Below are 27,479 nucleotides of genomic sequence, written 5' to 3' on the forward strand. Positions count from 1 at the left end.
CCTTAGCAATAAATTTCTTTTTAAGGCACACCTGAAAGACACAGCCATTCCCATTCTCAGGGCTCCCCTATTACAGGGGCTTTCATGGGTATTAGGGCAAGTTTTGTGTACTCTCTTCTTTCATGTGTCTTGCTCATGCTGTCTCCTCAAAGGGTCCTTTTCTACTTTTCTGCATTTAAACAGCAGCAATCCTAGGTCAGGGAAAGTGGCTCAGGCCTATAATTCCAACACTTATGGAAAGGCTGGGAGCATCACTTGAGGCCAGGAGTTCAGGACCATCCTGGGCAACATAGCAAGACCTTGTCTCTACAAAAAAAATGTTTTGGCCGGGCGCGGTGGCTCAGGCCTATAATTCCAGCACTTTGGGAGGCTGAGGTGGGCAGATCATGAGGTCAGGAGATCGAGACCATCTTGGCCAACATGATAAAATTCCGTCTCTACTAAAAATACAAAAATCAGCTGGGCTTGGTGGCGCGTGCCTGTAATCTCAGCTACTCAGGAGGCTGATGCAGAAGAATTGCTTGAACCAGGGAGTCAGAGGTTGCAGTGAGCCAAGATCGCACCACTGCACTCCAGCCTGGCAACAGAGCGAGACTCCGACTTAAAAAAAAAACAAAAAAAAAAAACACAATTTTTTTTAATTAGTCAAGTGTGGTGGGTGGTATACGCCTGTAGTCCTAGCCACTCTAGAGGATGAGGCGAGAGGACTGCTTCAGCCCAGGAGGTTAAGGCTTCAGTGAGCCGTGATTATGCCACTATACTCCATCCTGGGTGACAGAGTGAGACCCTCATTTTACAAAAAAAACGGAGTCTCGCTCTGTCACCCACGCTGGAGTGTAGGGGTGCGATCTCGGCTCACTGCAACCTCCGTCTCCCAGGTTCAAGTGATTCTCCTGCCTCAGCCTCCCAAGTAGCTGGGATTACAGACACGTGAGACCACACCTGGCTAATTTTTGTATTTTTTAGTAGAATCAGGGTTTCACCATGTTGGCCAGGCTGTCCTGAACTCCTGACCCCAAGTGATCTGCCCGCCTCAGCCTCCCAAAGTGCTGGGATTACAGGTGTGAGCCACCATGCCCGGCCAACCCTGTCTCTTAGAATAAATAAATAAATAGCAGCAATCCTTCAAACACTACCTTCTTTCCCAGTGACTCTAGTCAAATACTGATCTCTTTTTCCTGACCAGTTATCCCTTCTTGCCATTACAATACATGGTGACATTTATTTTTATTTTATTTATTTTTTTGAGACAGTTTTGCTGTTGTTGCCCAGGTTGGAGTGTAATGGCACAATCTCAGCTTACCGCAATCTCTGCCTCCCAGGTTCAAGCGATTCTCCTGCCTCAGCCTCCCGAATACCTGGAATTACAGGCATGTGCCACCATGCCCGGCTGATTTTGTATTTTTACTAGAGACGGGGTTTCTCCATGTTGCTCAGGCTGGTCTCGAACTCCCAACCTCAGGTGATCCGCCCACCTCGGCCTCCCAAAGTGCTGGGATTACAGGTGAGAGCCACCACGCCCAGCCTGACATTTATTTTTTACACTTGCATATTTATTCCTTCCTTGATTCTCAAAAGGCATTGAGGCAGCTTACAATAAAACAAATACTATAACTGACCCATTAAGAGATTAAAACCCATGATGTCATTAAGGAGATTTGTGCAAAATACTTAGTTCTAAGCGTTCTAGCATCAAAACTAAAGTAACTCAATGAATTATGAAGGGCATTTGATTCTATTAAAGTTGACACTTCTGTCTTTTACCTTATGTTCTGTTTCATATCTAATAATATGTTTGCTGAACTATTATCCATTATTCATGGTGTTTGTTTTTTGCCCTATACTTGAGCATTCTCAGAATATTTAGACCCAATTAGCAAGCAATGAATAAAAAAAAAAGAAAAAAATTTATAAAAAAGAGAATATTTAAGGCCAGGCGCGGTGGCTCACACCTATAATCCCAGCACTTTGGAAGGCAGAGACGGGTGGATCACCTGAGGTCAGGAGTTCAAGACCAGCCTGACCAACATGGTGAAAACCCGTTTTTACTAAAAATACAAAAATCAGCCAGGCATAGCAGCGGGTGCCTGTAATCTCAGCTATCTGGGAGGCTGAGGCAGGAGAATTGCTTGAATCTGGGAGGCAGAGGTTGCGGTGAGCCGAGATCACACCATTGCACTCCATCCTGGGCAACAAAAGGGAAACTGTGTCTCAAAAAAAAAAAGAAAAAGAATATTTTAGACCCAAGATTTTAAAAATCTGAGATGGGGCTGAGTGAGGTGGCTCACACCTGTAATACAAGCACTTTAGGAGGCTGAGGTGGGTGGATCACCTGAGCTCAGGAGTTTGAGACCAGCCTGGGCAACAGGGCAAAATGCCATCTCTGTAAAAAATACAAAAATTGGCCGGGCGCGGTGGCTCACGCTTGTAATCCCAGCACTTTGGGAGGCCGAGGCGGGCGGATCACGAGGTCAGGAGATCGAGACCACGGTGAAACCCCGTCTCTATTAAAAATACAAAAAATTAGCCGGGCGTGGTGGCGGGCGCCTGTAGTCCCAGCTACTCGGAGAGGCTGAGGCAGGAGAATGGCGTGAACCCGGGAGGCGGAGCTTGCAGTGAGCCGAGATTGCGCCACTGCACTCCAACCTGGGCGACAGAGCAAGACTCCATCTCAAAAAAAATTTAAAAAAACAAACAAACAAAAAAAAAACAAAAATTAGCCGGGTGTGGTGGCGCACACCTGTAGTTCCAGCTACTCAGGAGGCTGAGGTGGGAGGCTCATCCGACCCTGGGAGGTCAAGGTTGCAGTGAGCCATGATCACGCTACTGCACACCAGCCTGGATGACAGGGTGAGACCCCATCTCAAAAAGAAAAAAATCTGAGATGGCTACGGATTACGACTTTTTGAGGTGCAATTAGTGTTTATCATTACAGTAAAAAAAAAAAAAAATTCAATAATGATGATAGCAAATAAGACAGTTTATGCAAAGAAAACTATTAATCATTGTCTTTGAGAATAATTTACTTTTTTAAATCAGTAAAAATGTATATTGTTTATGTAATCTGAAAAAGTACAGAATGTTTTAAAAGACTGTTCTAATAAAAGCTTTCAACTTTAAGCTGCCAAAAAGAAGTCATAAGAATTCTGGTCTGATATAAGTCAGCTACTCAAGCTAGATTGAGGATGGGGGGGTGGGGAAAAAAAATTAGAATCTGGCTTTAACTAAGAAATAGTAATATCTTTCTTTAAGAAACAGATACTGCTAAGGAAAGATACCAGAGTTAGTGAAGGAAATCCGAAAAAATTCTATGATGTGGTTACGTTAAGACAGTATTATTTTTATATTCAATCGCCTTTAGGTTTTGAGGAAAATAATAATGATAAGATATGATCTGTGACCTAACCTATTCATAATCCAGAAGAAGCTATAAGCCACGCATAGTTGAAACTAAAATACAGGGGATGATAATTGTTCTATAATCAATAAATGCTATCAAATTAAAGGGAGAGAGACTGAGGTTTTCATTGTGTGACAGAAATACATACACGTCTGAGGAAAATCCAGTGACTCATTCTAGCTAGTACAAACGGTTCACATACAAAGACTTACAGGCCGGGCAGGGTGGCTCATGCCTGTAATCCCTGCACTTCGGGAGGCCGAGGTGGGTGGATCATGAGGTCAGAAGTTCAAGACCAGCCTGGCCAAGATGGTGAAACCTCATCTCTATTAAAAATGCAAAAATTAGCCAGGCATGGTGGTGGGGACCTATAACCCCAGCTACTTGGGAGGCTGAGGCAGAGAACTGCTTGAACCTGGGAGGCGGAGGCTGCAGTGAGCCAAGATTGCACCACTGCACTCCAGCCTGGGTGACAGAGTGAGACTCTGTCTCAAAAAAAACAAAAAAACCTACAAAGAGACCATATGTAGACAGAGAGTGAAGGGTCTTAGCTCATACTAAAGAAATTCTATACCATAGTCTAAGAGAAGTACCTAAGGTTTTTGAGCAGGAATGAAACATATTGGATGGCATATTAAGAACATTAATCTGAAAGTAATACATGAAATGATTAGAGGAAGAAATAAACACAGAGATATTAATTAACAATAGTGACAGAGGTATTAATTTACAATAGCAAACAAAGGACGTGAACAGACGTTTCTCTAAAAAGATACAAAAATGACCAATAAGCACATGAAAAGACAATATCATTAGCCATCAGAGGAGTACAAGCCAAAACCACGATAGGGAGCTGGGTAGGGTGGTGCATGCCTGTAGTCCCAGCTACTCAGAAGGCTGAGGTGGCAGGATCACTTCAGCCCAGAAGTTAGAGATTGCAGTGAGCCATGACTGCACCACTACACTCCAGCCTGGGTGACAGAGCAGACTGTCACCTGGTCTCAAAAAAAGAAAAAACAAAAAAACAAAAAAACAAAATTAAATAGATAAAACATGCGCGTGCGCACACACACACACACACACACACACACACACACAAAGTACTACTTCACACCCACTAGAATGGCTATCATAAAAAAGATAGGCTGGGCGCAGTGGCTCAAGCCTGTAATCCCAGCACTTTGGGAGGCCGAGGCAGGCGGATCACGAGGTCAGGAGATCGAGACCATCCTGGCTAACATGGTGGAAATCCGTCTCCACTAAAAATACAAAAAAAATTAGCCGGGCATGGTGGCGGGTGCCTGTAGTGCCAGCTACTTGGGAGACTGAGGCAGGAGAACGGCGTGAACCCGGGAGGCAGAGCTTGCAGTGAGCCAAGATCACGCCACTGCACTCCAGCCTGGGCGACAGAGCAAGACTCCGTCTCAAAAAAAAAAAAATCACTGGCAAGAATGTAGAGAAATCGGAATCCTCAAATATTGCTAGTGGGAATGCAAAACGGCGCAGCTGCATTGAAAAATAATCTGGGCCTGCGCAGTGGCTCACACCTGTAATCTCAGCACATTGGTAGGCCGAGGTGGGTGGATCACCTGAGGTCAGGAGTTCGAGACCAGCCTGGCCAACATGGTGAAACCCCGTCTCTACTAAAAATACAAAAATTAGCTACACATGGTTGTGCGTGCCTGTAGTCCCAGCTACTCGGAAGACTGAGGCATGAGAATCACTTGAACCCAGGAGGCGGAGGTTGCAGTGAGCCGAGATCACACCACTGCACCCCAACCTAGGCACACACACCACAGCAAAACTCTGTCTCAAAAAAAAAAAAGAAAAAGAAAAGAAAAAGAAAAAAATAATAATAATTTGGAATTCCTCAAAATGCTAATAAACACGGATTCCATATAACCTAGGAATTTCACTCTTAGGTATATACCCAAGAAAACTGAAAACATACATTCTCACAAAAACTTGTACACAAATGTTTATAGCATTTTTCATAAAATCCAAAAAGTAGAAACAACCCAAACATCCCTCACCTGAAGAATGGATTTTTAAAATTTGGTATACTCATACAATAAAATATCATTTAGCAAAAAAAGGAATTAAGTAATGATACATGCTACAACATGGATGAACCTTGAAAACAGTCTGCCCAAAGAAGACATAAAAGGCCACACATTGTACAATTCCATTTATATGCGAGATCCAGAATAGGCAAACCTAGAGACAGAAAGATCAGGAGTTGCCTGGGTTTTTGGGTGGATGGGTTAAACGGAGAGTGACTGCTAATGAGTACAGGGCTTCTTTCTGGAAGGACGAAAATATTTTAAAGTTGATTGTGGTGATGGTTGCACAACTCTGTGAATGTACTTTTGGGGCTCAGAAACTGATATCCCAAAATATGGTGCTTTGACTTGTTGAATTAAATGAGTCTCTCAAGGTCTCTCTGAACCCTGCAGCTCCCCTCCCTCAATCTTCTTTCTCTCAAAGTACAGCATGAAGTTGTTTTCTGAAGTTCTCTTATCTGCCTAAGTCCAGATCCACCAAAGAAGAAAACAATTACAATTACCGTTGTTCTCTTCCCTGAGTTTTCAATAACTAAACTTACATAGCAGGAATATAAAAACTGAAGTCTTTTTTTTTTTTTTTTGAGATGGGAGTCTCGCTCTGTCGCCCAGGCTGGAGTGCAATGGCATGATCTCGGCTCACTGCAACCTCCGCCTCCTAGGTTCAAGTGATTCTCCTGCCTTAGCCTCCCATGTAGCTGGGATTACAGGTGTGCAACACCACGCACAGCTGATTTTATTTTTAGTAGAGACGGGGTTTCACCGTGTTGGCCAGGCTGGTCTCAAACTCCTGATCTCAGGTGATCTGCCCACCTCAACCTCCCAAAGTGCTGGGATTACAGGTGTGAGCCACCGTGCCCAGCTGACTGAAGTCTTTTAACAGACCTGGACCTGGAGAGACTTTTGTCATAAACCACTATCTATCCTGTGGGCCAAACAGACTTTGTCCCAGGCCATTGTACGTTCTTCGAGCCCTCTGAATTCCCCTAAAAATCATTTACCATCCCTCTAAAATCACCCACACTTCCCCATCTCCCTTTCCACTATGAAGAAGAGTAGTATATAACCATTTTGTACCCCATTGCATGATGGGGTAATCATTCTGTGATCCATCCCACCCCTACCCATGCATGCTAATAAGATGTACGTCTTTTCTCCTATTTATCTGCCTTTTGTCAGGCCCTAGTGGGAGGATCATTTAAGCTCAGGCGTTTGAAACCAGCCTGGGCAATATAGTGAGACCCTATCTCTACAAAAAACTACAGAATTTGCTGGGCATGGTGGTGCACGACTGTAGTCACCGTAGCAGGAGGTTGCATGATTGTGTCACTGTTATAAGTAAATAAATAAATGGGTAACCCGTAGGGGATATGAATTATATCTCAATAAAGCTGTTAATACAATACCAAACAAACAAAATTAGCAACTACCCAGGTGCCCATGTTTAAGGAAAAAAAAAACGGTAAAATATCCAAGAATATTCTACAATAAAAATTATGTATCTATACATCTTCATTCATTCAGCAAATATTAATTGAGCACCTGACATCTAACAGCCATTAAATATTTAGTTCTCTTAAGATTTTTTTTTTTTTTTTTTTTTTGAGACAGTCTCACTGTATCACTCAGGCTGGGGTGCAGTGGCGTAACCTCAGCTCACTGCAACCTCTACCTCCCAAGGTCAAGCGATTCTCATGCCTCAGCCTCCGGAGTAGCTGGGACAGCAGGTGTGCACCACCATGCCCAACTAATTTTGTATTCTCCATGTTGGCCTGGCTGGTCTCAAACTCCTGGCCTCAAGTGACCCGCCCACCTCAGCCTCCCAAAGTGCTGGGATTACAGGCATGGGCCACCATGCCTGGCCTTCTCAGGATTATTTTTTAATCATACGGGGGAAAACAAAGTAAAGTAGCCGATGTTTCTAAAACTTACCAGTGATCTGAAGCTGTGATTTCATGGTGAGGCTACCCATTGAACCAAGCTGTGATCCACTGTCAGACATACCACCAATAGGTTGGAAAACCTGAACATGGCAAAGGAGACACTGTAAACATCAAAAATTCCCATTAAAAACATATGCAAATAGTGCTAACCTGGCTATTTATTACTGAAGATCATGTAACAAAGCATGTTTTACATTGCTAAACACAATTTTCAATTCTAGTCTTTATCCTACCTAACTTACTGGCAAAATCTGACATGACTGTTCATCCCCTCCTCCATGTTTTACTTTCTTCCCTTCAGTTCCCAAGATATATTCTCCAGGTTTGTGTCCTACCACACAGATTGTTCCTTCTCAGTATCCTCTGATGATTTCTTTTCTTTTCTCCATTATCTTAATGCTACCATATCCTAGAGCTTAGCTCTTGGTTCCCTCTTCTATCTACACTCATTGCCTTGAGGATATTACCCAGTCCCAAGTAGGTAGGACTATAAGTGGGTGCCACCATGCTTGCCTAATTTTTTAAATTTTTGGTAGATACAGGATCTCACTATATTGCCCAGGCTGGTTTCAAACTCCTGGGCTCAAGTGATCCTCCCACCCTGACTTCCCAAAGTGCTGGATTATAGCGTGAGCCACCACTCCTGACCAAATTACCCATTTAGAAGTCAATGCTTGTTAGCACTACAGGGGCCAAGAGAAGACTTCCCCTTTGCCCAGTGAAGGTTCACTGAAAATCATCTGACAAAATGCAGGCAGATAAATTGGAGAAAAGGCATACATAACTGTTAGCATGCATGAGTTTGGGTGGGGTGGATCACAAAATGATCACCCCATCACACAACGGGGTACAGATGATTATAACCTGGAGGATATTATCTATCCAGATAGCTTTAAATAGCATCTATATAACATGTCCCAAGCAACTTTATTTACTTATTTATTTTTTGAGAAAGACTCTCACTCTGTCACCCTAGCTGGGGTGTTCTGGAGCACCTCCCGGGCTGGGGGGTCCTTCTGCTTCAGCCTCCTGAGTAGCTGGGACCACTGGTGCACACCACCACTCCTCACCCAGGAGGTTAAGTCTGCAGTGAGCTGTGATGACACCACTGTACTCCAGCCTGGGCAACAGAGGAAGACTCTACCTCAAAAAAGAAGAAATAAGATACAATAAAAAATAAAATCAAACTAAATGTACTTGGCACTTACTGTTTGCCAGGTACTATGTAAGAAGTACACAAATACAATAAGGCAAACAAAATGCCTTGCAACTGTAAACGCTGTCTTGAGTTTTTATGCAAATTTAGGTTTCCATTTAAAAATTTAAATATAAAACAATTATGATGGCTTCTCAATTCTGCAAAAATGAAATAGAATAATAATTCCTACTGAGATGAACCCTATAAAATCCAACCGACTGCATTCTGTGCTTGCATACAAAAATGCTCAAAGCTAAAATTTGGTCTCAACTATAAGGACTAGCTCATTTTCTTGGCATAATATATATATTTTTTCCTTTACCTTGTTTATTTAAATTACACTATTTCAGATGTTTTATAACCAAAATCTGCTAAAAGAACCCTCTTATTTTAAATATGAAAGGTAAACAGCATAAAGTCATTAGAAGTCATCCAGAATATATTAAGAAATGAGAGGCTGGGTGCGGTGGCTCACGCTTGTAATCCCAGCACTTTGGGAGGCCGAGGCAGGCGGATCACGAGGTCAGGAGATCGAGACCACGGTGAAACCCTGTCTCTACTAAAAATACAAAAAAAAAATTAGCCGGGCGTGGTGGCGGGCGCCTGTAGTCCCAGCTACTTAGAGAGGCTGAGGCAGGAGAATGGTGTGAACCTGGGAGGCGGAGCTTGCAGTGAGCCGAGATTGCGCCACTGCACTCCAGCCTGGGCGACAGAGCGAGACTCCGTCTCAAAAAAAAAAAAAAAAGAGATGTAACCTAAACGCCTTAACAGCATATTGCACAAGATATTATTCCGATTCAAATGGCTTGTTATGAGAAGGGTCCTCAAAGACATCATTATCACATTATGTACAGTTATTACTTCCTCCTCAATATCCAAAAGCCTGATTGCCATAGAACGACAATATCAAAAAAAGTAAATTAAGGGGCAGTGAGAAAAGTCCAATATCTGGGTGCTGATATTCTGCATGATAAAGGTACTCATCTCCATCAACAGTCGCTCATCTCCACTAATAATTTATTTCAAGAAAATGCCCTTCCTAATAGTACAGTATAAATTATTCTAAATATAAATTAACATTAACTACAAAGTTGCAAAAAAATTTAAATCTCCACAAAAATTAAGTATATTTTAAAAACTAAAATTAACTTCATGTAGAAAAGATTAATGAAAGCACAGACTGCAAACATTTTTAAGAACAATGACTCTCCAGATAATTACAGAGAATCATTATGGTAGAATTGTGAGGTGCTCTGCCAAAAACATCCTAGTAATTTCAATAATTTATGTACATATACATACTAGTTTTACATACTAAAATTCACCGAGCATTTTAAATTCTTGAAAAGAATAAAAATCACTATTTGTATAATATCAAAAAAATTAGAAACAACCTATATTATCAATTGGCATATTCATATATTAAATAAATCACATATTCATACCACAGAACAGATTACTATGCAGGTATCAAAATAAGTAACTTATTAATGACTGAAATTGAAAGATCCCAAGAACATCTTTAAAGCTGCAGAATAGCATGCATGAGTTGGGGTGGGGTAGATCACAAAATGATCACCCCATCAGTATGTACAGTATGATACTATTTTTGCAAACTAAAACACTATATATTCCTATGGGTACAAATACTTGTAAATAAATGCAGAAAAAGTATACATTCCATGGAGGAGGAGGGCACCTATGTACTCAAGTACGTGGTCATAGGGAACTGTAGTTTTGTATGTATTGTTTGAAGTTCTAAAAATAAAACATGGATCATTGTTGACTTGTACAATTTAAAAAACAGCATAAAACAAAGTAGAAAAAAATAGATAATCTACACTTCAAGTCCCATCCTCTCCCCTGAGCGCCAGACTCTTAGGTCTGACTATTATTTACAACTGCATACATAGTTAAAATGATTAAATCTAGGCCGGGCATGGTGACTCAATCCTGTAATCCCAGCACTCTGGGAGGCCAAGGCAGGTGGATCACCTGAGGTCAGGAGTTCAACACCAGCCTGGCCAACATGTTGAAACCCCGTCCCTATTAAAAATACAAAAAATTAGCTGGGCGTGGTGGTGGATGCTTATAATTCCAGCTACTCAGAAGTCTGAGGCAGGAGAATCGCTTGAACCCGGGAGGCAGTAAGCCAAGATTGCGCCATTGCACTCCAGCCTGGGCAACAAGAGCAAAACTCCATCTCAAAAAAGAAAAAAAAAGATTAAATCTAGGCTGGGCATAGTGGCTCACGCCTGTAATCCCAGCACTTTGGGAGGCTGAGGTAGGTGGATCACCTGAGGTCAGGAGTTCGAGACCAGCCTGGCCAACATAGTGAAACCTCGTCTCTACTAAAAATACAAACATTAGCCAGGTATGGTGGTACACGCCTGTAATCCCAGCTACTTGGGAGGCTGAGGCGGGGGGATCGTTGAACCTGGAAGGCTGAGATTGCAGTGAACCAACATTGTGCCACTGCACTCCAGCCTGGGAAACAGAGCTAGACTTCGTCTCAAAAAAAATTCTTGTCAATTCTATACCATGTATTACAGAAGACATTACAGCACAGTAATTATGTATGCCAACTGTGAAGTCAGACAGATCTAGATCAACATTCCTGAACTGTTACTCTGTGAACTTGAGCAAATTACTGAATTTCTCTAAGCCACACTTTCTTCATCCATAAATGTAGATAATCTATAATTTATAGTTTCATTTTAAAGACTGACAGAGTATCTGTAGAATTAAAGACAGTTGTAGGAAAACTGTCTGTTGCATGCAACAGTGATGCCATCTTGAAGTGAAACCATTATGCTAACCAATTTTTTTTTTTTTTTTTTTGAGACAGTCTCACTCTGTCGCCCTGGCTGGAGTGCAGTGGCAGTCTTGGCTCACTGCAACCTCCACTTCCCAGGTTCAAGCGACTCTCCTGCCTTAGCCTCCCCAGTAGCTGGGACTACAGACACCCACAACCACACCTGGCTAATTTTTGTATTTTTAGTAGAGATGGGGCTTCACCATGCTGGCCAGGCTGGTCTCAAACTCCTGACCTCAAATGGTCCACCCACCTTGGCCTCCCAAAGTGCCTGGCCCTGACCAATGTTTGATTCCTGCATACCAAGGTGTTCTTCAGCAAAGTCTTTAAATAATGCCTGTAACATAGATAACCCCTTATAAAGATGCTTATCTAACCTCCCTGTGGTCACGACTTTCAGTAATAAAGTCTGAAACATGACCACCTGCACATTACCCTAAAGGGATAATGTCCCTAATGGACACTTTCTAGTGGTTGTAGGGATCTACTATCTCATGGCCAACCAAGACATCACTTCTGTTCCCAAGTTTCTATTGAATATGTTTTTCTAAGAAACTGGATTTCTTAGTCTCTTTCCCATTTTCTTGCTGTTAATCTTTTTCACCCTCAAGTGTTTCTCTTCTGTAACATCTAGTCTGCAGTTCCTTTTCCACGAAGTCAAAATTAGTGACTAAAATCTGCATATTCTTACTGCATTGTTACTCACACAGAGAGCATGGCATCAATTTTTATAATTCTAATTACAGTTGGCTCTTGCCCAACAACTGGTTTGAACTGCACAGATCCACTTATATGCAGCCTTTTTTCAACCACACACAGACTGAGGCCAGGAGCAGTGGCTCACGTCCGTAATCCCAGTACTTTGGAAGGCTGAGCGGGGAGGGTTGCTTGAGCCCAGAAGGTTGAAAGCAGTGTGGGCAACATAGTGAGACTTCATTTCTATTTAATTAAAAATTTTTTAAAAAATAATAAAAAATAAAAATAAAAAACACCAATTGAAAATACAGTTCTCATGGGATGTGAAACCCAAGTCTATGGGAAGGACTTTTCACATATGCAGGTTCCACAGGGCGTACTTCAGAGCATGCACTGATGTGGTTATATGTGGTGGTCCTAGAAGCAATCCCCACATATACCAAGGGATGATTGTATTTATATTATGGGTCTCTCTTAGATTTTCATTTTAAGTTCTAGGACAGCAAAAGTGCTCTTATCTTCATCTCGTTTTCTGTTATAAGGGGACTAAAGTGAAACTTTATGCATTGTGTTTTCACTTGTTGCTTTTGTGTTATCTTCATAGACCTAAGAACAAAAAAACATTCTTTGTAACTTGACATTCATAATTAGAGACTCTTTTGAATAGGGTATTAGTGCTCTCATTTGGAGGACAAATGTTAGACAGTGGTGAGTGTTTTAGATTATAATAGATACTTTTAAGCCTTTGTATGTCTCAGTAAGAAAGATGTCCTAAATTCAAGTCCTTTTGAGGAGTTAGAGAAAACTTTGCCCTGAGTATCGTAACTTTTTTGTGTTTGTTTATTGGTTGGACAGATCCGTGAGAGCAAAATCATGTCTCTACAGAAAATAAAAATAAATTAGCTGGATGTGGTGGCATGCGCCTGTTGTCCCAGTTAACTGGGAGGCTGAGGCACAAAGATCGCCAGAGACCAGCAGGTAGAGGCTGCAGTGAGCTGTGATCAGGCCACTGCAATCCATCTTGGGTGACAGAGCAAGACCTCATCTCAAAAAGAAAGAAAAGAAAAGCAAGCAAGCAAGATTTAAAAACAAACAAGCAAACAAACTAAAAGCCTTCAGAAGACCAGCCTGGGCAATACAGTGAGACCCCCATCTCTACAAAAAATTTAAAAATTACCCAGGTGCAGTGGTACATGCCTATAGTCCCAGCTACATGGGAGGCCAAACTGGGACGACTGCTTGAACTCAGGAAGTTGAGGCAGCAGTGAACTGTGACTGCACCTCTGCATTCCAGCCTGGGCAACACAGTGAGACTGTGTCTCAAAAAAAAAAAAGCCTTCACAAGTACAGTGGTATGCAATCTATAGCTTTACTTAGCACTGTAAACCATTGTGACTGGAACCAATGAAGATACAGTTTGAATCTAAATCATGGCTGGGTGCTGTGGCTCACACCTGTAATCCCAGCACTTCGGGAGGCTGAGGTGGGTGGATCACAAGGTCAAGCGATTAAGACCATCCTGGCCAACATGGTGAAACCCTATCTCTACTAAAAATTCAAAAATCAGCCAGGCATGATGGCAGGTACCTGTAATCCCAGCTACTTGGGAGGCTGAGGCAGGAGAACTGCTTGAACCCAGAAGGCGGAGGTTACAGTGAGCTAAGATCATGCCACTACACTCCAGTCTGGGTGACAGAGGGAGACTCCATCTCAAAAAAAAAAAAAAAAAAAAAAAAAATCTAATAACAATATTTTAAAACTCTATTACCTATTAGTCTGTCAGTTACAAAGAAACTCAAAACAGGGTCTTTTTTTTTTTTTTTTGGGGGGGGGGGACAGGGTCTCGCTCTGTTGCCTATGCTAGAGTGCCGTAGTGTGATCAAGCTCACTGCAGCCTCAACCACCTGGGCTGAAACAATCCTCCTGCTTCAGCCTCCTGAGTAACTGAGACTAACAGCCACATACCAGAGGCCCACCTAATTTTTTACAAGGAGATAGAGACAGGGTCTCACTATATTGCCCAGGCTAGTCTCGGACTCCTGGGCTCAAGTAAGTGATCCTCCTGCCTTGGCCTCCCAAAGTGCTGGGATTACAAGGATAAGCCACTGTGCCCAGCTGGGTCAATACTTAGCACTTTATAATTGCTTTTTTTTTTTTTGAGACAGACATTCACTCCGTCGCCCAGGCTGGAGTGCAGTGGCGCAATCTCCCCTCACTGCAACCTCTGCTTCCTGGGTTCAAGCAATTCTCCTGCCTCAGCCTCCCTAGTAGCTGGGATTACAGGCGTGCATGACATCTGGCTTATTTTTTTTGTATCTTTAGTATAGATGGGGTTTTGCCATGTTGGCCAGGCTGGTCTCAAATGCCTGACCTCAGGTGATCTGCCCGCCTCAGCCTCCCAAAGTGCTGAGATTACAGGCATGAGCCATCACGCCCAGCCTATAAATCATTTATTTTGAGTAATGTTTACTACTACACTAGAAAAATGCGACAGACAGAATGCCCAATGTAGAAAGAAGGTGCTAAAACACTGCCAGAGGTAAAATGAACCTTAACATCTTCCTGAAAAGGCAGTGGAAACAAAAATGTGGAAAGGGATAGACATACTTCAGAAGATTATTTCAGTAATACCTTGTCTCTTAAGCAACAAACATTTATAGCCTTATTTTAAATATGTATCTTATTTATAGAGAAATTATTAAACAGGATATTGTGAAATTTGCTTGGTTTATTTTCAGAAATAACACATCCAACATAATCAGATATTTTTACAGGCCACATCTATCGTGACTTAGAAAACCTTTAAGTAATTTAATATAGCCCTATATTTTCTTAAAAGAATCCACCAAAATGACATTTCAGAAGACACAAAAAAACTAATTAAGGAGAAAAACTGCTTGTGGCAGAAAGCCCAGAGTTCAAAGAGCTAAAGTATATAGTGGTATTCAGAGAACTAAACCCTAATGAAGTCAAACTCTCAAACAATCTTACTATAAAATACAGAAGCATATGTGGTAAATTAGAAATACATACCGAGTGGTATGTCTCCCTTGGACAGGGCCACTCTGTCATGTTCCCAAACACTACTCAAGTGAAAAACTAGATCCCATTATCTAGGGGCACAGTAGCAAAGACTAGCTAGAAGGAACACAGGAACATTTTTAGATCCCATTCTCCACTAATAATCACAAAGGACCTTAGCCAGGTGTGGTGGCAGGCGCCTGTGATCCCAGCTACTTGGAGGCTGAGAATTGCTTGATCCCAGGAGGCAGAGACTGCCATGAGCTGAGATCGCACCATTGCACTACAGCCTGGGCAAGAGATCAAGACTCCGTCTCAAAAAAAAACCAAAAAAACAAAGGAGCTGACTTTGGTGTATGGGCTACTGAAGGTATTGGCAGAAGGAATAAAAGTTTATTTAGGTTGGAGCAGAGGGTAAATACCCACTTCCATAATTTAATTTCTCAGCAAAGCAAGTGGGAAGAAACCCAAAACCCCTCATGATAGGGAAAGCGGTTGCTTTCTTATTTACTAGGGAATATTGACTTAATTGACTTAACAAGGAGGTAGAATATGAACCATTCTCTACCATATAAAAGTGAAATTTTGGCTCTGAACATCACACAATGATCTCAGAACACTAAAAGCTCCTTTCCCATTTTCCAACCAAATACATCAGTATGGATTCTAAAGCATATGCAAAAAAGGACAATTATATTGTTCAAAGAGAAAAAGAGGAAGCTACAACTTTCGAGGTTCAACAGTATGAACACAGAGTTTAAGGAAATTGGCACCAGGATCTAACTGTTAGCATTCATTTGCTGGTTTGAACTCTGTACCTAATATTCCACAAGGTGATTTCTTCCCCCTTCTGACAAACATTTCAAAATTAACTATTATTACAAGTTGTTTCTAGCTTTGACTACTGCTAAAGTTTAAAGCATTTGCCACAATAAATATAAATATTGTTGTACTACTATCAGTACTGTTCTCTTGCAAATAATGCTTGTGTGAAATTATACATCTAATTATATATAATGTTGAATTTCCTGGCTCTAAGGAATCCTTGTTTCTGGCCAGAGGTGGTGCTTCGCGTCTGTAATCCCAGCACTTTGCAAGGCCGAGGTGAGCGGATCACCTGAGGTCAGGAGTTCGAGACCAGCCTGGCCAACATGGTGACACCCTGTCTCTACTAAAACACACACACACACACACACACACACACACACACACACACACACAAAATTAGCTGGGCGTGGTGGCATGAGTCTGCTGTAGTCCCAGCTCCTCGGTAGGCTGAGGCAGGAGAATGGCTTGAATCTGAGAAGCAGAGGTTACAGTGAGCTGAGATCACACCACTGCATTCCAGCCTGAGCGACAAAGTGAGACTCAGTTTAAAAAAAAAAAAAAAAAAATTATTGTTTCTGACCATCTCTTAATATCTATACATTCTCGAAATATAAGACCCGAATAGCCAGGTGCGGTGGCTCACACCTGTAATCCTAACACTTTGGGAGGCCGAGGCAGGTGGATCACGAGGTCAGGAGATCAAGACCAACCTGGCTAACATGGTAAAACCCCACCTCTACTAAAAATACAAAAAAAATTAGCCAGGCGTGGTGGCAGGCGCCTGTAGTCCCAGCTACTCGGTAGGCTGAGGCAGGAGAATGGCTTGAATCTGAGAAGCAGAGGTTACAGTGAGCTGAGATCACACCACTGCATTCCAGCCTGAGCGACAAAGTGAGACTCAAAAAAAAAAAAAAATTATTGTTTCTGACCATCTCTTAATATCTATACATTCTCGAAATATAAGACCCGAATAGCCAGGTGCGGTGGCTCACGCCTGTAATCCTAACACTTTGGGAGGCCGAGGCAGGTGGATCACGAGGTCAGGAGATCAAGACCAACCTGGCTAACATGGTAAAACCCCACCTCTACTAAAAATACAAAAAAAATTAGCCAGGTGTGGTGGCAGGCGCCTGTAGTCCCAGCTACTCGGGAGGCTGAGGCAGGAGAATGGCATGAACCCGGGAGGCAGAGCTTGCAGTGAGCTGAGATTGCACCACTGCACTCCAACCTGGGCAACAGAACGAGACTCCGTCTCACAAAAAAAAAAAAAAAAAAAAAAAAAAAAAAGACCCTAATATCCACCATGCCTCATCCTTCCAGCAAACTTTCCTCAGATCATTCCTAAACATTATTTAAGAATTACAGGCAGCTGGGCACGGTGGCTCACACCCGTAATCCCAGCACTTTGGGAAGCTGAGGCGGGTGGATCACAAGGTCAGGAGTTCAAGACCAGCCTGGCCAAAATGGTCAAACCCCGTCTCTACTAAAAATACAAAAATGAGCTGGACATGGTGGCGCATGCCTGTAATCCCAGCTACTCAGGAGGCTGAGGCAGAGAACTGCTTGAACCCGGAAGGCGGAGGTTGCAGTGAGACAAGATTGCACCACTGCACTCTAGCCTGGGCGACAGAGCAAGACTCTATCTCAAAAGAAAAACAAAAACAAAAAGAATTACAGGCCTTGGCTGGTCCAACTAGTTACACTGGTATTTACAACTAACTGATCACAACCATTTACAGATTTCTGTGTTCCTTCTCCACTCCCACTGCTTCACTTGACTTAAAAAAAAAAAAAAGGGGGGGCCGGACACAGTGGCTCACGCCTGTAATCCGAGCACTTTGGGAGGTTGAGGCGGGTGGATCACCTGAGGTCAGGAGTTTGAGACCAGTCTGACATAAAGAAATCCCGTCTTAGCCGGGCGCGGTGGCTCACGCTTGTAATCCCAGCACTTTGGGAGGCCGAGGCGGGCGGATCACGAGGTCAGGAGATCGAGACCACAGTGAAACCCCGTCTCTACTAAAAATACAAAAAAATTAGCTGGGCGTGGTGGCGGGCGCCTGTAGTCCCAGCTACTCGGAGAGGCTGAGGCAGGAGAATGGCGTGAACCTGGGTGGCGGAGCTTGCAGTGAGCCGAGACTGCGCCACTGCACTCCAGCCTGGGCGACAGAGCAAGACTCCGTCTCAAAAAAAAAAAAAAAAAAAAAGAAATCCCATCTCTACTACAAATACAAAATTAGCCGGGTGCAGTGGCGCATGCCTGTACTCCAGATATTCGGGAGGCTGAGACAGAACCTAGGAGGCAGAGGTTGCAATGAGCTGAGATTGTGCCATTGCACTCCAGCCTAAGCAACAAGAGTGAAAACTCCGTCTCAAAAAAAAAAAAAAAAAAAAAGAATTACAGACCAGTCCTGGTGGCTCATGCCTGTAATCCTGGCACTTTGGGAGGCTAAGGTGAGAGGATCGCTTGAGCCTAGGAGTTCCGAGACCAACCTGGCCAACACAGTGAAACCCCATTTCTATTAAAAAAAAAAAAAAAAAAAAAAAAAAAATATATATATATATATATATATATATATATATATATCAGCCAGGCACAGTGGCTCATGCCTGTAATCCCAGCACTTTGGGAGGCTGAGGCAGGCGGATCACCTGAGGTCAGGAGTTCGAGACCAGCCTGACCAACATGGAGAAACCCGGTCTCTACTGATAATACAAAATTAGCTGGGCATGGTGGCGCATACCTGTAATCCCAGCTACTCAAGAGGCTGAGGCAGGAGAATTGCTTGAACCCAGGAGGCGGAGGTTGCAGTGAGCCAAGATTGCGCCATTGCACTCCAGCCTGAGCAACAAGAGCAAAACTCTGTCTCAAAAAAAAAAAAAAAAAAAAAAAAAAATTTATCAAGCCCAAGACTGGCATGGTGGCTCATGCCTGTAATCCCACCCCCAGTACCTTGGGAGGTCAAAGTAGGAGGGTCGCTTGAGACCAGGAGTTCAACACCAGCCTGGGCAACATAGCAAGACACTATCTCTATAAAAAATAAAAATAAATTACCCAGGTATGGTGGTATGCACCTGTGGTCCCAGCTACTCAGGAGACTGACACAGGAGCATCGCCAGAGCCTGAGAGGTCAAGACTATAGTGAGCTATGATCACGCCACTGCATTCCCAGCTGAGCAACAAAGCAGGACCCTGTCTGAAAAAAAATTTTTAAAAGGACTGGCCGCGGTGGCTCATGGCTGTAATCCCAGCACTTTGGGAGGCCGAGGCAGGCGGATCACAAGGTCAGGAGTTCGAGACCAGCCTGACCAACATAGTGAAATTCCGTTTCTACTAAAAATACAAAAATTAGCCGGGCATGGCAGTGCGCGCCTGTAATCCCAGCTACTCAGGAGGCTAAGGCAGGAGAATCACTTAAAGCCGGGAGGCAGAGGTTTCAGTGAACAGAGATCATGCCACTGCACTCCAGCCTGGGCTACAGGGCAAGACTCTGTCTCAAAATAATAATAATAATAATAATAATAAAAAGAATTATTGGCTGAGCGTGGTGGCTCACACCTATAATCCTAGCACTTTGCGAGGCCAAGGCAGGTGGATCACTTGTGGTCAGGAGTTCGAGACCAGCCTGGCCAACACGGTGAAACCCCATCTCTACTAAAAATACAAAAAAATTAGCTGGGCATGGTGGCAGGCGCCTGTAATTCCAGCCACTTGAGAGGCTGAGACAAGAGAATCACTTGAACCCAGGAGGCAGAGGTTGCAGTATGCTGAGATCACGCCACTGCACTCCAGCCTGGGTGACAAGTCGAGATTCCATCTCAAGAATAGAAAAAAGAATTATCAAATAAACTGAAGTCAATACTGAGTCACTGAGTAATATGTATATGCACTTTATTAACAAAATTCATGCATTTTCCTTAAAAGGAGCCAAAAAGCATTGTTATCCAGATTGTGTCAAAAGCCTAGAATAAAATTACACAAACAAGAGTTTACATCCAAGAGCCCTCAATACTAGGAAGGGGAGAGGAACCAAATTACCACTTACCTATTAGGAAACAACTAAGATTATGAAAGCAAAGTCAATTCTACATTCCAATTTGAGTCCGTAGATTTTCACCTTAGTATTCTATCCCAAGATTAGCTTCTCCGAGGGCCGGGCGCGGTGGCTCACGCTTGTAATCCCAGCACTATGGGAGGCCGAGGCGGGCGGATCACGAGGTCAGGAGATCGAGACCACGGTGAAACCCCGTCTCTACTAAAAATACAAAAAATTAGCCGGGCGTGGTGGCGGGCGCCTGTAGTCCCAGCTACTCGGAGAGGCTGAGGCAGGAGAATGGCGGGAACCTGGGAGGCGGAGCTTGCAGTGAGCCGAGATTGCGCCACTGCACTCCAGCCTGGGCGACAGAGCGAGACTCCGTCTCAAAAAAAAAAAAAAAAAAAAAAGATTAGCTCCTCCGATTAAATTCAAAAAGAAACAATAGAAATATTATTCCAAAGAAGGCAAAATACCACATACATCTTATTTGTTCTCACAGGTAAACAAATGGAAATCTAAGAAAGATTTATCGATTGCCCGGTGAGGCAAAGTGAAAGGGGCTGGGCGGAGACCAAACTACACCGGTAGCGCGGTCAAGAGATCTTTACTGGAGGTATCGAGCGGCACCATGCAAGGAGAAGGAAGAGAAGAGAGAGAGGGCTGCTGGTGTGCTGGGTTTTATATCCCTTGGGCCTACGTGGATTGGGCTGGGGCGGGCCCAAGGGAAGGTGGGAGATGCTTCTTTCTGATTGGCCCTCCTTTGGCGGGTTCAGACAGTGCCGGGTCAAGGAGGGGAGAAGAACCCGGAACCGGCCCCATCTTAAGGTACAGCGCCATTTTAAGGTACCCCATGTTACCTAACACAAAGATTTTTGTAGATATGACACCAAACATATTCATATTATTCATTAAAGAAAACAATTGAGAAATTGAGTGTTTTGAGTCTTTTTTTTTTTTTTAGACAGGGACTTGCTCTGTTGACAGGGCTAGGGTACAGTGGTATGATCATGGCTCACTACAGCCTGGAACTCCTGGGCTCAAGGGATCCTACTGCCTCATTCTCCCCCAAATAGCTGGGACTACATACAGGCATACACGCTGGGTGCAGTGGCTCACATCTGTAATCTCAGCACTTTGGGAGGCCAAGGCAGGCAGATCACGAGGCCAGGAGTTCCAGACCAGTCTGGCCAACATGGTGAAACCCCATCTCTACTAAAAAAAAAAAAAAAAAAAAAAAAAAAATTAGCCAGGCATGGTGGCATGCGCCTGTAATCCCAGCTACCCCGGAGGCTGAGGCAGGAGAATCACTTGAACTCAGGAGACGGAGGTTGTGGTGAGCAGAGATAGCACCACTGCACTCCAGCCTGGGCGACAAAGCAAAACTCCATCTCAAAAAAAAAAAAAAAAAAAAATTAGCCAGGCGGGGTGGCACACACCTGTAGTCCCAGCAGGAGAATCACTTGATCCTGGGAGGTGGAGGCTGCAGTGAGCTGAGATTGCGCCACCACACTCCAGCCTGGGCAACAGAACAAGACTCCATCTCAAAAAACAAAACAAAAAAAACAGGCACACACCACCACGTCTGGATAGTCGTTTTTTTGTTTTGTTTTGTTTTTGTAGGCATGGGGGTCTCACTTTGTTGGCCAGGCTGGTCTCCAACTCCTGGGCTCAAGTGATCCTCTCGCCTCAGCTTCCCAAACTGCTGGGATTACAGGTGCAAGCCACCATGCCCGGACTTAATGATGTCTTCTAAAGAGTCGAAGTTTCAAACAGGCGCAGTGGCTCACACCGGTAATCCCAGCACTTCGGGAGGCCGAGGCAGGTAGATTACTTGAGACCAGGAGTTCAAGACCAGCCTGGCCAACATGGTGAAACTCCATCTGCACTAAAAATACAAAAATTACCCAGGTGCAGTGACACATACCTGTAATCCCAGCTACTCAGGAGGCTGAGGCAGGAGAATCTCCTGAACCCAGGAGGTGGAGATTACAGTGAGCCACAATTGTGCCACTGCACTCCAGCCTGGGTGACAGAGTAAGACTGTCTCAAAAATAAATAAATAAAGAGTCAAAGTTTCTAATTTTGATTGCACTCAACTTCTAGGGCAGGGCTGGTGGCTCATGCCTGTAATCATAGCGCCTTAGGAGGCAAAGGCAGGAAAATCCCCCGAGCCCAGGAGTTTGACCAGCGTGGGCAACAATGCAAGACCCCATCTCTATTTTTGAAAAAAAAAAAAAAAAAAAAAAAAAAAGGACATCATTAAAAAAATGGAAAGACAAGCAATAGGCTAGGAGATAAAATCCGCAAAACACGTATCTGATAAAGGAGTTGTATCCAGAATTTACAATAAGCTCTTACAACTGAGTAAGACAACCCAAGCAAAGTGGATTACCTAAGGTCAGAACAGAAGATGTGGCCCAAAACTAGTATCTCTAGCATAGTTCAATGTTAATTTCATGATTTAAAATCACAGTTCACAGCAAAAAAGATAACAGGGAAATGAACAAAAAATATGTCATTGCTGTATTTGAGCCTATTCAGTCCTTCAAAAAATTACTAAAATATATACAATGGAGTATTATTCAGCATTAAAAAGGAATAAAATTCTGACACATGGTACAACATGAAAAACCTGAAGACATTATGCTAAGTGAAATACACCAGACACAAAAGGACAAATATTGGCCGGGCGCAGTGGCTCACACCTGTAATCCCAGCTGAGGCAGGCGGATCACAAGGTCAAGAGATCGAGACGATCCTGGTCAACATGGTGAAACCCCGTCTCTATTAAAAATACAAAAATTAGCTGGGCGTGGTGGCGCATGCCTGTAGTTCCAGCTACTCGGGAGACTGAGGCAGGAGAATCGCTTGAACCTGGGAGGCGGAGGTTGCAGTGAGCCGAGATAGCACCACTGCACTCCAGCTTCGTGACACAGCGAGACTCCATCTCAAAAAAAAAAAAAAAAAAAAAAAAAAGGGAGGCCGGGTGCAGTGGCTCACGCCTGTAATCCCAGCACTTTGGAAGGCCAAGGCAGGCAGATCACGAGGTCAGGAGATCGAGACCATCCTGGCTAACACAGTGAAACCCCGTCTCTACTAAAACTACAAAAAGAAATTAGCCGGGAGTGGTGGTGGGCACCTGTAGTCCCGGCTACTTGGGAGACTGAGGCAGGAGAATGGCATGAACCCAGGAGGCAGAGCTTGCAGTGAGCCGAGATGGTGCCACTGCACTCCAGCCTGGGTGACAGAGCGGACTCCGTCTCCATCTAGAAAAACAAAACAAACAAACAAAAAAAGGACAAATATTGTATGACTCCACTTTTACAATGAGGTGCCTAGAATAGTTGAATTCACAGAGACAGAAAACAGAATAGTAGTTACCAGGGCTGGGAGGAGGTGAAATGGATAATTATTGTTTAATAGGTACAAGTTTCAGTTCTGGATGATGAAAAAGTTCTAGAGACTGATAGTGGTAATGGTCACATAACAAGGTAAATGTACTTAATGTCACTGAACTGAAGATTTAACAATATTTAAAATGGTAAACTGTATGTAATGTGTATTTTACCACAATAAAAAAAAAACTAGGATAGGTATTTTCCTAATTTTCTTTGTCCCTTAGAGATGAAAACATCAATTTCTATATAAAATCAACCAGCCAGGCAGAATGAACACACTCCATTCTCCATTCCCTTCCAAAACCTCAGAAAAAAATGAAATAAAGGAATAAAAAAATATAAACCCCCAAGGGCTAAAACAAAGGGAGAGAAGATGATAGTAGAGAGATGTAAGCAACATTCTGGATAATGAAAAGCAGCAGCAGCAGGGTTCTGCACATTTCAATATATACAGAATATAGTTTTTAATTAAGACGTATAGTAAATAGCTTTCCTCCAAAAAACTTAAGAACAGAAAAAAATAATCTGTGTGTTTGCTTCAGCAGCACATATACTAAAAAATCAGAACACACAGATTAGTATATCCTCTGAGCAAGGATAAGATTAAAATCCACCAAGTGTTCCATATTTTCAGATAAATAAATACATAATCCAGAATCTCCTTTTGACTACTGACTGACTTTCCACAGAAGCAAATGCAGTTAATCTCTCTCTCACATTATTTTCCTTCCCATTTCCAAAACACCTATAATTAAATGAACCACCTAAAAATCTCTTTTAATTGCAAAACAAATGAATTCCAAAAACTAGGTTAGACCAACCTTCAAAAATAAAAGAAAAATGCCTTTTTCATTAAATGAGATTTAGATTTAGCTCATTTGACCCTACTGCCACATTTCTATGACACAGGCAATTTTCTGTACTTTTTTAAAGGCCCAGTTCAGTATTTTTATTCATCCATGAGAAAAATTTTGCTATATCTCAAATATTCTTTTTTTTACACCTCTTTTTTTTTTTTTTTTTTTTTTTTTGAGACGGAGTTTTGCTCATCGCCCAGGCTAGAGTACAATAGCACAATCTCCGCTCACTGCAACCTCTGCCTCCTGGGTTCAGCAATTCTCCAGCCTCAGCCCCTCGAGTATCTGGGATTACAGGTGCGCCACCACCCCACCTGGCTAATTTTTTTGGTATTTTTAGTACAGACGGGGTTTCACCATGTTGGCCAGGCTGCTCTCGAACTCCTGACCTCAGGTGATCTTCCCACTTCGGCCTCCCAAAGTGCTGGGATTACAGGCGTGAGCCACCGTGCCCGGCCTACATCTCTTTTTAATACAGATCTCAGATATTCTTAATACTCAGACTATACCTAACACACTATTCAGCTTACTTGCGAAAAAGACTATAGTCTCTAAAATAATGACATTTTGTATTTGGCCAAGAATAAGGAATAACTTCCCAAGTATGTAAAAAAAAAAAAAAAAAAAAAGTTTCATGAGAAGTATAAACAAAATAAAATCTAAATCTTATTTAGAAAATAACATCCTAAAAATCACTTTCTCAGGTTATGCAGAACAAACATATTCCACCTTTCTACATTTATTGGTTTCTTCAAACACTCTGAATCATAATTTTTTTTTTTTTTTTTTTTTGAGACAGGGTCTCACTCTGTTGCCTAGGCTGGAGTACGGTGGTACAATCACAGGTAAATCACTGCAGCCTTGACCTCCGGGGACCAGGTAATCCTCCCACCTCAGCCTCCTGGGTAGCTGGGACTACAGGCGCACACACCACCATGCCCAACTAATTTTTTGTGTTTTTCGTAGAGACAGGGTTTCTCCATGTTGCCCAGGCTGGTCTTGAATACCTGGGCTCAAGCGATCTGCCCACCGTGGACTCTCGAAGTGCTGGGATTACAGGTGTGAGCCACCACGCCCAGCCATATCAGTTATCTCAAGTTTCTGCAGCAAAATTCTACATCTTTCTAAGAGCAAGCCATTTGTCATTGTTTCCAAACCTTGGTAAATAGGAAAATTCAATGTATAAACTAAGGTCTAATGAAATATACCACAGGTTAACCAAGATAACCAAAAACCCCAAACAAGAAATGTGATGAGCAATTACACTACTTTGGTGGTTTTTCTTTTTGAGACAGGGTCTCGCTCTGCCGCCCAGGCTAGAGTGCAGCAGTTCAATCTCGGCTCACTGCAATCTCCGCCTCCCGGTTTCCAGCAATACTCATGCCTCAGTCTCCCAAGTAGCTAGCACTACAGGAGTGTAACACCACGCCCGGCTAATTTTTTATATTTTTAGTAGACACGAGGTTTCGCCCTGTTGGCCAGGCTGGTCTCAAACTCCAGCCTCAAGTGATCTGCCCACCTCAGCCTCCCAAAGTGCTGGGGTTACAGGTGTGAGCCACCATGCCTGGCCTGGTTTTTCTTTCTATTCTACTTGTGCAAGCTGGGAAATCGTAAGAATACGTATGTAATCCATCAACAAGGACACTGTCGGGACTGAGTAAGGGATAAAGCAAGATTCACAACATGAAAAGAGGAATATAGCCTGTACACAATATCTTCCCATATCCCAGTTTGTACAAAAGTCAACAGAGAAAAAGCTTTCAAAATTGGCCCTCTTTAATGCAATCTTTTGTCTCTTATACAAGCTTTTCCCCCTTTATTTTCATTCCCGCTGACACCTCCATAGCCTAGTCTCCCTGCCTCCAACCATAGTAAATACTACAGACCTCAATTTTGCCAAATAAATCTTCACAAAATACCATTTAATCCTATCAGCCAATAGGTCTCAAGGTTACTCAAAATAAGAGGCTTGACTCTTCTCAACTTTTCAAAACTTTGGCCTATTACCAGGCTCACACAAATCCTCTAAAATTAAACTCCACCCCCTGAAGTCCGTCCATTCCTGCCTCTACACCTTGGCATATTCTGAATAACTAAATAACCAAATAACTTCCCTCCTTCTATCTGCCTTAATAATTATTCTACATACCTCTCATTCAGTACTAGACTGCTTTGAGGTATTGTTTGAACTGTTTTATTTATTTATTTATTTATTTATTTATTTATTTATTTATTTTTGAGACAGGGTCTCACTCTGTTACCCAGACTGGAGGGCAGTGACATGATATCAGTGACATGATATCAGTGCAGTGACATGAGCTCACTGCAGCCTCAACCTCCCGGGCTTAAGCGACCCTCACACTTCAGCTGGGACAACAAGCGCACACCACCATCATGCCTGGCTGATTTTCCTAAGGCTTTTTTGTAGAGACAGTGTTTTACCATGCTGCCGAGGCTGGTTAAATCTTTATGTGGGTAAGAACTTTCTTCTCAGAGGACAGAGAACATGGGTTATGCTGCAGAAAGTCAAGCCCCAGATCAGAGGTTGTAAAGCGCCAAGCCACAAGACAAATTCTGCCTACAGTGGTAATTTGTTTGGCCCACAGTGTTTATACTATGAATTCATAAGTTGCCAACATTTAATAATAAAAATTTCTTACAAAATCTTGATTTCTAGCTACTCCTTAGAAAAAAATTAAGATGTTCAGTCTGCACTTGGTCTGCACTCTCCCCAAGGTCAATAGTAAGCCAACGCTGAATCATACACTTTAAAGTAGTGAATTTTGCCTCAATTTTTTTTAACCTTCTGAAAACTTTCTTTTTAATTTTGAAAAATATAATGACGGGATCTCACTATGTTGCTCACACTGGTCTCAAACTCCGAGGCTCAAGCCATCCTATCACCTTGGCCTCCCAAAGTGCTGGGATTACAGATGTGAGCCACTGCAACTGGTAAAAAAAAAAAAAAAAAAAAAAAAAAAAAATTTAACTACCAATACATTGTGAGTGTATTCCCAAGAACTTAAGCAGTATTTTTAAATTATTTTAATTGACAAAAAAGGTATATATTTATCATGTAAAACAGGTTTCATTTATTTATTGAAATAAAACAAAGATGGGGTCTCACTATGTTATCCAGGCTGGTCTCAAACTCCTGGCCTCAAGAGATCCTCCTGCCTTAGCCTCTCAAAGTTCTGGGATTATAGGTATGAGCCACCATGACCAG

At 42.7% G+C, this 27,479-nt stretch overlaps 1 protein-coding gene across 12 annotated transcripts in view; it reads right to left on the reverse strand.

The window, feature by feature from the left end:
- ITCH (itchy E3 ubiquitin protein ligase) overlaps positions 1-27,479 on the reverse strand; it is a 153,485-nt gene that overhangs the window by 112,588 nt on the left and 13,418 nt on the right. For 4 of the 12 annotated variants that reach the window (XM_055265899.2, XM_055265895.2, XM_063633703.1 and 1 more), the window contains one exon: positions 7,396-7,486. In XM_055265899.2, the coding sequence (XP_055121874.1) occupies positions 7,396-7,465 (70 nt within the window). In that variant the 5' untranslated portion in view covers positions 7,466-7,486. Of the gene's footprint in view, positions 1-7,395; positions 7,508-8,341; positions 8,547-20,007; positions 20,367-27,479 lie in introns of those variants that run through there. The other 8 variants (XM_055265900.2, XM_055265896.2, XM_063633701.1 and 5 more) reach the window with 4 other exon arrangements.

This window comes from Symphalangus syndactylus, chromosome 24 (assembly GCF_028878055.3).
Source record: "Symphalangus syndactylus isolate Jambi chromosome 24, NHGRI_mSymSyn1-v2.1_pri, whole genome shotgun sequence".
Classification (NCBI taxonomy): Eukaryota; Metazoa; Chordata; class Mammalia; order Primates; family Hylobatidae; genus Symphalangus; species Symphalangus syndactylus.